Source organism: Balaenoptera acutorostrata, chromosome 16 (genome assembly GCF_949987535.1).
Source record: "Balaenoptera acutorostrata chromosome 16, mBalAcu1.1, whole genome shotgun sequence".
NCBI classification, from domain to species: Eukaryota; Metazoa; Chordata; class Mammalia; order Artiodactyla; family Balaenopteridae; genus Balaenoptera; species Balaenoptera acutorostrata.
This window is the reverse complement of record NC_080079.1, coordinates 64,264,831-64,277,089: the sequence shown is the minus strand read 5'-3', so window position 1 is coordinate 64,277,089 and position 12,259 is coordinate 64,264,831. Positions and strand designations below refer to the sequence as shown.

The following is a 12,259-nucleotide window of genomic DNA, read 5'->3' as shown; positions in this document are numbered from 1 at the left end:
TGCTGACCCCTCACATTGCATGAACCTGATGAGCTCCACCTGCCAAAGGGTCAGGATTGCAGGCGCCCAAAGTGGCCTGCTCTGACATTCTGCTTCTTTGCTGGGCACTGAAGAAGTTAAAAGGCCCCCTCTCATTCAGCCCTGAGTTTAAAGACCCAGCCACCTCCATGTGAAAGTCTCGAGCTTCAGCCAAGACCACCAAGGCCCAAGCATTTAACTCCTCTCCCAAGTTTACCGGCGATCAGCAACCATCTGACCCCCACCCCAGAACAGAGAGGGCCCAGGCGCCGGTGCCAGCCAGTTAGGGTTCCAATCCCAGGCACTGCAGTGGCCAGGCAGGGCTGCCAGAGGCCTGGCTTGAGTTTTTCAGTGGGCATGACCCGGGCAGAGAGAGAAACTGGTTGCAGAGCGCCCTACCCTAGACACCCTGCACGCTTCACTCCAGGCAGGGCGTCCACTCTGTTCACAGAAATCCCCACCTGGCCTGCGGAGGCAACTGAATTTGCAATCTCTGGTCCTCAGACATTGAAGTCTAGACTCAACACAGCCTTGCAGGCTCTCCGCCTGCCAGTGGCATCCCTCATCTCTCCCCTCCCCAGGGGCAACTCTGCAGCAGCCTCGCCCCCACTCAGGCGCAGCCCTCCCGGTGCCTGGGGCACCCACCTCCTCACTGCTGCCTCCTGACATCCTCCCTCAGACAGCACGTCCCCCGGGAGGTCAGAATTCCACTCTCCCCCCTCTGCTGCTCCTCCACCCTGCCCCCTTCACACATCTGGATAAGAATGAGCTGCATATGTGTCTCTCTCCCGTGCACCATTTTAAGGTAGGGGTAGGTTATTCACCACAGAGATCCGTTGATTTGCACTGAACTCCCCATCCCAAGGCAAGTGGGGACACCCAGCCAGGTGACTGGCTGACACCTGGAGGAGGTGCGTTTGTGGTGGGGGAGGGGAGGGACTTAGGCCCCACCTCCAGCCCTTGGAGATGAGAAAAATTAAAAATAATAGCGGGCTTCCCTGGTGGCGCAGTGGTTGAGAATCTGCCTGCCAATGCAGGGGACACAGGTTCGAGCCCTGGTCTGGGAAGATCCCACATGCTGCAGAGCAGCTAAGCCCGTGCGCCACAACTACTGAGCCTGTGCTTTAGAGCCTGCGAGCCACAACTACTGATTCAATAAGGCAACACTCGGGAGGCACCAGCACAGTGCAGTGCCAGCTACTGCCACCTGGTCCAAGGGCACATACACACTTGGAGTCATCGGCAGTCTGAGGGCAGGCAGACATGCTCCCAGCAGATGGAAGCCCTACTCAGTGCTTTTCAAACCTCTTTGAACTATGACCCATAGTAAGAAATACATCTTACGCTGGGACCCCGTATACACAAACTAAACACAACTGCAATAAAAAGTCCATGGAGGGACTTCCATGGTGGTGCAGTGGTTAAGAATCCACCTGCCAATGCAGGGGACACGGGTTCGATCCCTGGTCCGGGAAGATCCCACATGCTGCAGAGCAACTAAGCCCATACGCCACAACTACTGAGCCTGAGCTCTGGAGCCTTCGCGCCACAACTACTGAGCCTGCATGCTGCAAATACTGAAGCCCGCGCTCCTAGAGCCCGTGCTCTGCAACAAGAGAAGCCACCGCAATAAGAAGCCCGCGCACCACAATGAAGAGTAGCCCCCGCTCGCTGCAACTAGAGAAAGCCTGTGCGCAGCAACGAAGACCCAAAACAGCCAAAAATATATATAAAAAAAACAAAAGTCCATGGAACACAGCTCCTCACGCCGAGGGGTGCATGCTGATACTGTGCCTTTCACCTTCTCTTTCTATCTCATTTCCAAACTGATTCAATAAACCATGTACAGGGTGCCCTACAGCTGGAAAAGCCGTGCCCTCACTCACCCAGGGTGTCGGAGCCGCTCTCCACTGTCTCGTTGACCTTCCTCGCAACTCTGGCCACGGCCTCACCCATCTTCCTCAGCATGCAGACTCAGGTGTCCTGCCGCCAGCCACCAGGCTGGTCTGCTGCTCATAAAGGGACCTGTGCTTGGGGAAGACAAAGGGCCATGAAGTGCCTGCCCACCACCAGCCAGGGACCCACCCCTGACCCACCCTCCCCCGGGGACGCAGGCTGCAGGAAGCACACAGGGAGGGGCCCAGGCCACTCACCTCCTCCTGAGGGGCCCAGAGCCCAGGCCACATCCGGCTCAGCCTTCAGAGTGGCTGATCTGCCCATCAGTCCAGCCCTACCAGTTTCCTGGGAGAATTGACACCTATGTCCTCGCCAGGGCTTGAACCAGTGGCCAGGCGGGTGTGAGGATTTAGGTGTGTGCTGGCCTGTGACTCACTTAACAGGCAGAGCAGTGGGGAGAAGGCGGGGTACAGCCAAGTGCAAGGAGAGACACCTGTCCCTCCATCCCACAGGCTCGGAGCCAGTCCACAGGACAACTGCTCCAGCTCCCAGTTCTCCTCAGCCACCTCTGCCAGGTTCCTCCCGCAGGCGGGAAGTGGGGACACAAAGGCAAATGAAACACAGCCCTGCCTGGTCAGAGCTCACTGTCTGGCTGGTGGGTGGTTTCTAAGAATTCCCTTTCCATGCAGCAATACGGAGGGAAAGTTACAGTTTTAGCCACAGATCTGATTGTTAGCCTGATGCTGAGTTTATTGGCGAGACCCCAAGGAAAAAGGAAGGGGGGCAGGACCACTGGGGAGAAAAGGCTTAAAGAAGGGTGAGGACACAATCAAAACGATCAGGTGTAGAAGACATAAGGGACTCGGGAAATGTCTCCAACTCCTTTTTATTAGAGAAGGAAACTGAGGCAGAGAGAGGGACTCAATGACCTGGCCAAGGTCAAAGTAAGTAAATGGCACTAACCTGGCCCAACTCTACATCCAGTGCTCACTTCTTTACAAAAGTCACCCACATCACTAGCGGCAACACCCCATGCAGATGATGAATTTGAGGCCAACATCAGTGCTCTTTCTTGCTCCTGGATCCCAATCCGAGATCCACAGACAGCTCAAGGAGCTCTAATGAACACATCTGAGGGTCAAAGGCAGAAGAATGTGAAGGGCAGAGAGAAGGGGGTGAGGGTACAAACAGATACCAAGAAAAAGTCCACATGTGCTCAACTGGACAGGAAGGCCGAGTCAAGCCCACTCAGGTGCTCAGGGAGAGTTAGTGATGAGTTCAGTATGTGCCTGCATCTTGCCAAGGAAGAAGAGAGGCCTAATGCCCAACTCTGACATTTATTAGTTGAGAAGCCTTGGGAAAGATTCTGAACTACTCTGAGCCCCAGTTTCTTCATCTGAGTAGGAGATCTAGTAACACCTGCTGCAGTGGGTTCATATGAGGATTGAACAAAAAATACATACCTTTCTAGACCAGGGCTCAGGACACATAAGTTACTTAATAAATGCTAGCTGAAATGATGAAACAGTACACGTGCAGATACGATGCCAGCACTTAATCCCAGTTACATACCCATATGACTCAAACAAACAAGTCAGTGGAACTCATCTTTAAGGAATGAGTAGAACTTCCACCTCTCCACCTCCAGGAAGTCTTCCCGGATCGCCCCAGCCCTCAGTGTTCTCTCCTCGCTAAGTTTCAGTAGCACGCAATGCCTTAGCTCAAGCCACTTGGGTTATTTATGAGCTTTTAAAAATATACATACTTATCGCCCGCAGCTGGCCTGCAGACAGCTTAAGGCAGGGAGCAGATATATACTATGCTTTCCCCCTGCACTTCATACCACATACTGAAACAGATGTTCAGTTAGTTTCCCCCAATGGTGATGATGATCAACAGCCATCATTTGGGTTTCAAATCTAAATACAAGTCAACTGACTCTTACAACAAAGATACCATCTAAATGAGAAGGGTCATAAGTCCTAACAATGCCAGGTGGATAACTTGCAGAAGGTGGTCCAGGGTAGAACAGCAGGGAATAGTGAGGACTATGGAAAACTGGACCCAACACCTTCATCATGCTACCTTTAAGACCAACCCCCTAAGCCTGAGTCACAGCAATGTTGCTGGAATCTTGGTGACTCAGTCTAATGCCTTTATGAATGAGAACACTGAGGACCCAAGAAGGGAAGTAAATCAGCCAAACAGAAACGAAAAACCTAGGTCTCCTAACTCCCAGCCCAGGATTCTTCCTACATACCATGCTCCCTCCTTCTCCTATCTCCAGTATTCATCATCAGTAACCACAAACATGTGTTGAGCATCTACTAGGAACAGGGCATAAGAATGAAGAGGGAGGAAGGAAATATAGGAAATAGCTCTGACTTATGAGCTTCTGATGAAGCAGACCTTTCTAAGGAACATCACTGAGGCAATCCTGGCCTCACAACAGAGAGGAAAGGGAAGGTAAATCTCCAAGCTACCCAGGGTCTGTGCTAACCCTGGTGAGATTGCATAGGCTACTTTCAATCAGGCACTATGCCTGCAATTCTACTAGCTGCCACCAGGTGGGAGCAGTGGTGCCTTAAGCTAAAGAGCCCATTGAAGAAAACTAGTCAAATTAAAAACCTTACCCCTGGTGGTAAGCTCAGACACCCTATAGTGTGGGTCAGAGATTGGACATTGAAGCAGGAACAGCCTGTAAAGTCTAGGTGTCAGAGTAAGTCACTAGGAGGACAGGCCCCTTACAGGCCCCAGAGGATGCTCTGGATACAGCACAGATGTGCCCTAGGCCCCCAAGGGGTTCTGGCTACCTAAAATCACCAACCCCACTAACTGGCTAGGAAACCACTCTCCCTTCACCTAAAACTACCCATTCCCCAAGGGAGAATTTCTTATAAATTCCAGCTGACAGTCCCTCTCCCAGGTCAGGTGACCAAGGCCTGTCACTTTTTGGCATAGGCAGGGCTGAAATGGGAGGGTGGCAGGGCCATATGTGGTATAAGCCCCAAGATGGGGTAGGAGGGCCCCAGAACTGAGGGGAGAACAAACTTGAGATGACGAGAGTCTGGAGTGGGTCCCCAAAAGAGGTCCTACAAGGTTGTCCAACTTTGCTGACTGCTCCTTCCAGCCCCAACCCAACACTGGACCTCTCTGACCAAAAAGTAGCAAGAATTTATTGAGCATGTAACAGGAGCCCTCAGAGACAGGGGGCGGGGGGGAAATAAGGCAAGCTGCTCTTCCTTTCTTTGGTTTTAAACTGTTTTTAAGAAAAATAGAGAATTGTCTGAGTCACATATGAGTGATGGAGAGAACTATGGACCCACTCCTCACTGAGTGAGAAGCCTCCTAGGCAGGGCCACCCTAGGACATGAGGGGCCCCTATCTATGCAAATAATTTGAGTCAACCAAAATCAGCATGTCAGCACCATTCTGGCTGCCCAGTCTCATGCACTTCCATGAAAGAAAGACCTTGCCGGCCAGTGGGAGCAATCAGCACGCAAGGCAGCCCTCCTGGAACCAGACCACAACCACAGGGCCCCAAGACAACCCAACCCTGCAGGCAGGCTCCTTGAGGCATCTGGTCAACCCCACAGGCAGGGGTAGTAGTAGCAGAAAATCAGAGAGTGTCCCAAAGCGGGGAAACAGGAACCACCAGCCCATATGGGTCTGTTCTGGGTTTGGGGTCCCAGTCATGAGAGGTCAGCCTTAGAAAACTGCTCCAAAGTGCTCCAAATCCTGGAGACCCTTCAACACAGTGTCCAAACTCATACTCACACTGCTGCTGTCTCAGCAATACATCCCTCTCCACATCCCTCCCCAACTCCTCTTTCTTCAGAGTGTGCATCATAGTCCTAGGAAATGTTTAAATCCAACAAACATGTCCTGGGCCCTTCTATAAGGCCCTCACTGGAAGAGTTAAGGTACAGAGACAGGGCTTGGGCCAGAATAAGCTTCCCATCAGGTAAGAGAGACTCAGTGACAAAAGGCAGAATGAGCCAGATGCTGGAGGCCACAACGCCAGGCCCAAGGACCACGTGTGCCTTCTGCCATGAAGGCACATGGCATGGCTGGGAAGAGGGAACAGAGGCAGGGGCTGAGCAGAAGTACCCAAATGATGAGAGAAAGAGGGAGACAGGAAGCCAGTCTGTCCCCAGATTACTGGGGGAGGGGCTGGAGGCCACCCTGTAAGTCTGTCCTCTGTTTCTCTTCAGGGAACTATGAAAGGTTTTTTGAGGAGAGCAGCCTAATCCAACCAGAGTTTTGGAAAATTATCACTGTTGTGAGCAGTCCCATTGTCAGCTGGAAATACCACCCTCCTCACTGGGTTGTTTTGAGAAGTAAATGACATATAACTTTTGAGAAATCTTTGCAAACTGTTAAGCATTTCCCACACCAACGCATTACTGATATGTGATTAAACCGCTACAGATGGTAAGTTAGGATATAATAAATGGAATGTCAGAAAAGAAGTTGTCCTGCTTTGTGAGAGCTGGCAATAGAGTCCTCCTGTATCTATAACCTGGTTTCACCTGGACACAGGTTTGGGGGGGATGATTTTTGCTTAAACACTGACCCTAACCCTCTGCCAGGGCTCCAGCCCTCATCAGTGAGAACTCTACCTTATCTGAAGCCCCGAGATCTGTGCAAAGGAGCTGCTGTGACACCTCGTCCGCACCAGCTGCTCCTATATTTAGTTACTGGTGTGGGCACTTGGGAACTTTAGAGCCTGGCAGCCACTCTGAAGGGCAACTCGAGCCTCTTGCTCCATGTGTGCGAGCTCCCCCCACTCCCACCCCCACTGGCTGCAGCGGGTCCTCTGGACCGCGCAAGCTAAGGAGCCACTGCGGAAGTGCGAAGCAGTCGGCTGGATCGGACCCAAGTAGCCCCGAAGGCCCACTCGAGCCCAGACAGAGTTGACCCACTTTTCCACCCAAGGGAAAGAAGCCCGCTGGGGCGAGAGCGGCACGGACTGGCCCCCTGTTTTTGAGCCATGAGGTTCCCAGAGCCGCGTGCGTGCTTCTGTATGCGCATCTAAGCATCCTCGGGCTGCGCCTCCCAGGACTGAGCGCGGTGGCCAGGCCAGGGTCCCCACGCCTCGCGCTAGGGGACCGCCTCACCGTCTTCCCCACCCCCCGGCGCCCGCAGCCAATGGCTCCTCGTCGCCGGCCCTCCGCTCGCCAGGCAGGCGGAGACTGGGGAGAATAAAGCAGGCAGAGAGGAGAACGCTGGTGATCGCTGAGGGCCGGGGACTCCCGCGCTACCCGGAGGCCGAGAGGAACGCTCTGGGACAGGCGTCTGCAGCTCCCCGGAGGGGAAGCAAACCCCGAAAAGTGTGGCTTCAGGGACGAAATTTACAACAGCCTCTCCCAGCAGGGGCGCCTCCCGCGGGGAACGGAGGCCCCCTCGGGACGGCTTCCCCAGGCTCCCTATTCCCTGGTACCTCGGCACCTGCTCCCCCGAGCCAGCCAGGGTCCAGCCGCAGTCTGCAAGCCAGAGCCGGCGCGGCGCCGGGCCCCTTGGCACTGCAGAAGCCGCAGCTGGTGCACCGCTGCTCCTTCCGCGGGGTGACTTGGGGGAGGGGAGGGTACACTACGGAAACGGGGACATTTCTCTCCCTCTCTCCCCCAGCCCCTCCAGCGCTTAGCCTCAGACTACGTTTACTTTGCGGGGCACGAAGGTGGGGCCCCGTTCCGGGCCGCTCTCTGCTCCACTTACGGCGACAATGCCTCCTAGCGCCCTGCGCAGCGCAGTCACGCTCCCTCGGCCGCCGGCGGCGCCCCATGCAGCAGCGGCGAGCTGGAACTGGCCGGGAGGGGGCAGAGGAGCTGCGGTCTCTGAGCGCACGGTCGCCCGGCCAATCGCCGCGCCAGGAGCCGCCCCGGGGCGGGAGTAGGCAGCCGCGCGCAACCAATTAGTGCGCGGGTCCTCACGAGGCGCCCCCGGAAAAGCGGCCTGTGCGCTCTCGTCCGCAGGGTGGATCCGCTTTGTGTTCGGCTTCTGGAGGAAAAACGCTTTGGACGGCGGGAGTGTAGACCGGAACGTGCAACAGATCCCAGGATTAATAGAACTGAGTCTCCAGATTTGTTTTTCTCGAGGGAGCAGAGTTGAATTAGCCAGATCAGGGGTACTTTGAGAAAGGTGAAGATGGGGACTAGGAAGCTTTTCCCGTGGTGCCTTCAAGGCGCCCATTCAGGTTTTTAGAGGCAATAATTCTGGGTACGCTAAGTTACTTAACCTCTCTAAATCCCAGTGTTTTTCTCTATCAAATAAGAATTAAAATGTATAAATACCTACTTCACAGGGTCATTGTGAGGATTAATACCTGAAAAGTTTAGTGCAGTGCCCGGCATGATGGTTCAGGGAAGGGTAGCTGCTTCGCAGGCCTACGTTTACAGAGGATTCCCCATAGACTCTTTACTAGGCACTGTGGGGAGGACCAAAGAGATGAGGCCCCTAACTCAACCAGCGATGGTGGTCAATGAGTCAAATGCTCTAATAAACAGAAGCATGTGTTAAATATGTGGGAGTCCTGAAGAAAGAACATTTAATTCTGCCCCTGGGGATTGGGGTAGTTAGATAAGGAACACACATTCACTTGGGTCTTGATGGATATTATGAGTTAAATTGTGTCTCCCCCCCAAAAAAGATATGTTGAAGTCTTAACCCCCAGTACCTCAGAATGTGGCCTTATTTGGAAATATGGTCATTGCAGGTATAATTAGTTAAGATGAGGTCCTACTGGCATAGGCTGTGACTGGTGTTCCTATAAGAAGAGAAGAGACACATCGACACAAAGGGAGAAGGCCATGTGAAGATGGAGGCGGAGTAGGGTGATGTGTCCACAAGCCAAGGAATCCCAGGGATTGTGGGCAAGGATCAGAAATTAAGAAGAGGCAAGGAACGGATTCTCCCTCAGAGCCTCCGAAAAGGAACCAGTTCCGCTGACACCTTGATTTCAGACTTCTAGCCTCCAGAACTGTGAGAATAAGTTTCTCTTGTTTTCAGCTACCTAGTTTGTGGCAATTTGTTGCAACAGCCCTGGGAAACTGCTACAGTAGGTGAGTCGGAATAAAGGGAAGGGGACGAGAAACACCTCCAAGAAAGTCTTTCAAAACTGAATGCCTGGGCTGCGCTGGCCTGGCCTGGCCTGGCTGAGGGGAGGTGGCGGGAGGGCGCTATGGCGGAGGCTGGGCCACAGGCGCCGCCGCCCCCGGGCACCCCAAGCCGGCACGAGAAGAGTTTGGAACTTCTCACTACCAAGTTGGTGTCGCTTCTGCAGGAGGCAAAGGACGGCGTGCTTGACCTCAAGCTGGCAGCTGACACCCTAGCTGTTTGCCGGAAGTGGCGGATTTATGACATTACTAATGTGCTGGAAGGTATCGGGCTGATGGAGAAAAAATCCAAGAATAGCATCCAGTAGAAGGGCGTGGGGCCTGGCTGCAATACCCGGGAGATTGCGGACAAGTTGACTGAGCTCAAGGCAGAGATCGAGGAGCTGCAGCAGCGAGAGCAAGAACTAGACCAGCACAAGGTGTGGGTGCAGCAGACCATCCGGAACATCACAGAGGACGTGCAGAACAGCTGCTTGGCCTACGTGACTCATGAGGACATCTGCAGATGCTTTGCTGGAGATGCCATCCAGGCCCCGTCGGGCACCAGCCTGGAGGTGCCCATCCCAGAGAGCCTCAATGGGCAGAAGAAGTACCAGATTCACCTGAAGAGTGTAAGTGGCCCCATCGAGGTGCTGCTGGTGAACAAGGAGGCATGGAGCTCAACACCTGTGGTGGTGCCTATGCCGCCACCCGAAGATCTACTCCAGAGCCCACCTGCTGTCTCTCCCCCTCCACCTCTGCCCAAGCCTGCTCTGGCCCAGCCCCAGAATGCCTCACGCCCAAGCAGTCCCCAGGTGACCACCCCCAACCCTGTTCCCGGCAGTACCGAAGCCCAGGGGGTGGCCAGTCCAGCAGCTGAGATCATAGTGAGTGGTGGCCCTGGAACTGATAGCAAGGACAGTGGTGAGCTCAGCTCCCTCCCGCTGGGCCTGACAGCACTGGACACCCGGCCGCTGCAGTCCTCTGCCCTGTTGGACAGCAGCAGCAGCAACAGCAGTTCATCCGGGCCCAACCCTTCTACCGCCTTTGAGCCCATCAAGGCAGACCCCACAGGTGTTCTGGAGCTCCCCAAAGAGCTGTTAGAAATGTTTGATCCCACTCGAGAGTGCATGAGCTCAGAGCTCTTGGAGGAGCTGATGTCCTCAGAAGTGTTTGCACCCCTCCTCCTCCTTTCTCCACCCCCTGGAAACCATGATTACATCTACAACCTGGATGAGAGTGAAGGTGTCTGTGACCTCTTTGATGTGCCTGTTCCCAACCTCTGATTGACAGGGGTATGCCCTTTGTGGCTGGGACACAGACTGTCTAACCTGGGGGCCGCCTGGGGACCTTCCCCCACCCCACCCCTACACAGCTTGAGAGCCGCAGACTCCTGGCTTCCCCAGCCTTCCCTCACTGTGCAGTTCTGGCCACAAGTCCCACTCCTGCACCAACACCTGTTCTGTGCTGGGAGAGCAGGGGAAAGGGGCTTAGCCCGCTCCACTGTGGAGCCAGAGTGTTTGCCACTCCTTTTTTGGGGACTTCCCCTATCTGGTAGCCTCCCCCCACCCTCCCAGAGTTCAGTTTCAGCTGCCACCCAGTGGCACAGATCCAAGGACCCTCCGTCACCCTCCTAGGGCAGCTCGTCCAGCCCCACCGCCCTGTACCTGCCAGCCCACCCCCCTCCAGGAGGAAGCATGGGGTGGGGCTGGGCACTTGCCAGCACCTAGCCTAGCCTCCTTCACTTCTCCCCATGCAGATCACACAGCTCCTCTGTACCACTCACGTACCCCCTTTCTGCTGGACCCGTGGCCCTGAGAACATGTTGGGGGTGGGGTGAGGAGCAGGTTGCTAACAGGAGGAATGGAGATATCTAGCTAGGAATCTGGGTGGGAGAGTCCCTGAGGATTGGCCCAGCCTCTGTCTGACCTGCAGCTCCCCTCTTGTTTCTTGCAGGGTTTTTTTGAATTTTTGAATTTTATTTTATTTATTTTTTTATACAGCAGGTTCTTATTAGTTATCCATTTTAGACATATTAGTGTATATATGTCAATCCCAATCTCCCAATTCATCACACCACCACCACCCCCCTCCACTGCTTTCCCTGCTTGGTGTCCATATGTTTGTTTTCTACATCTGTGTCTCAGTTTCTGCCCTGCAAACCGGTTCATCTGTACCATTTTTCTAGGTTCCACATATAGGCGTTAATAGACGATATTTGTTTTTCTATTTCTGACTTACTTCACTCTGTATGACAGTCTCTAGATTCATCTACATCTCTACAAATGACCCAATTTCGTTCCTTTTTATACCTGAGTAACATTCCGTTGTATATATGTACCACATCTTCTTTATCCATTCATCTGTCGATGGGCATTTAGGTTGCTTCCATGACCTGGCTATTGTAAATAGTGGTGCAATGAACATTGGGGTGCATGTGTCTTTGTGAATTATGGTTTTCTCTGGGTATATGCCCAGTAGTGGGATTGCTGGATCATATGGTAATTCTATTTTTAGTTTTTTAAGGAACCTCCACACTGTTCTCCATAGTGGCTGTATCAATTTACATTCCCACCAACAGTGCAAGAGGGTTCCCTTTTGTCCACACCCTCTCCAGCATTTGTTGTTTGTAGATTTTCTGATGATGCCCATTGTAACTGGTGTGAGGTGATACCTCGTAATTTTGATTTGTATTTCTCTAATAATTAGTGATGTTGAGCAGCTTTTTGTGTGCTTCTTGGCCATCTGTATGTCTTCTTTGGAGAAAAGTCTATTTGGATCTTCTGCCCATTTTTAGATTGGGTTGTTTGTTTTTTTAATATTGAGCTGCATGAGCTGTTTATATATTTTGGAGATTAATCCTTTGTCCATTGATTCATTTGCAAATATTTTCTCCCATTCTGAGGGTTATCTTTTTGTTTTGTTTGTAGTTTCCTTTGCTTGCAAAAGCTTTTAAGCTTCATTAGGTCCCATTTGTTTATTTTTGTTTTTATTTCCATTACTCTAGGAGGTGGATCAAAAAAGATCTTGCTGTGATTTATGTCAAAGAGTGTTCTTCCTATGTTTTCCTCTAAGAGTTTTATAGTGTCCAGTCTTACATTTAGGTCTCTAATCCATTTTGAGTTTATTTTTGTGTATGGTTTTAGGGAGTGTTCTAATTTCATTCTTTTACATGTAGCTGTGCAGTTTTCCCAGCACCAGTTATTGAAGAGACTGTCTTTTCTCCATTGTATATCCTTGCCTCCTTTGTC

At 52.6% G+C, this 12,259-nt stretch overlaps 2 protein-coding genes across 2 annotated transcripts in view; one reads left to right on the top strand and one right to left on the bottom strand.

The window, feature by feature from the left end:
* Window positions 1–7,768, bottom strand: part of LRRC20 (leucine rich repeat containing 20) — a 62,587-nt gene extending 54,819 nt beyond the window's left edge. Inside the window, exons 1-2 of the mRNA XM_007167736.2 lie at window positions 7,633–7,768; window positions 1,905–2,043 (exon numbers count right to left, since the gene is read on the bottom strand). Coding sequence (XP_007167798.1) covers window positions 1,905–1,986 — 82 coding nt within the window. The 5' untranslated portion in view covers window positions 1,987–2,043; window positions 7,633–7,768. The remainder of the gene's footprint in view (window positions 1–1,904; window positions 2,044–7,632) is intronic.
* Window positions 7,769–7,930: 162 nt separating this feature from the next.
* LOC103017306 (transcription factor E2F4-like) lies at window positions 7,931–10,481 on the top strand. Its single transcript, XM_057531161.1, is given in 2 exon segments — window positions 7,931–8,055; window positions 8,630–10,481. A coding segment is annotated over 1 exon segment (1,200 nt). The 5' UTR covers window positions 7,931–8,055; window positions 8,630–9,094; the 3' UTR covers window positions 10,295–10,481.
* The last annotated feature ends 1,778 nt before the right edge of the window (window positions 10,482–12,259 follow it).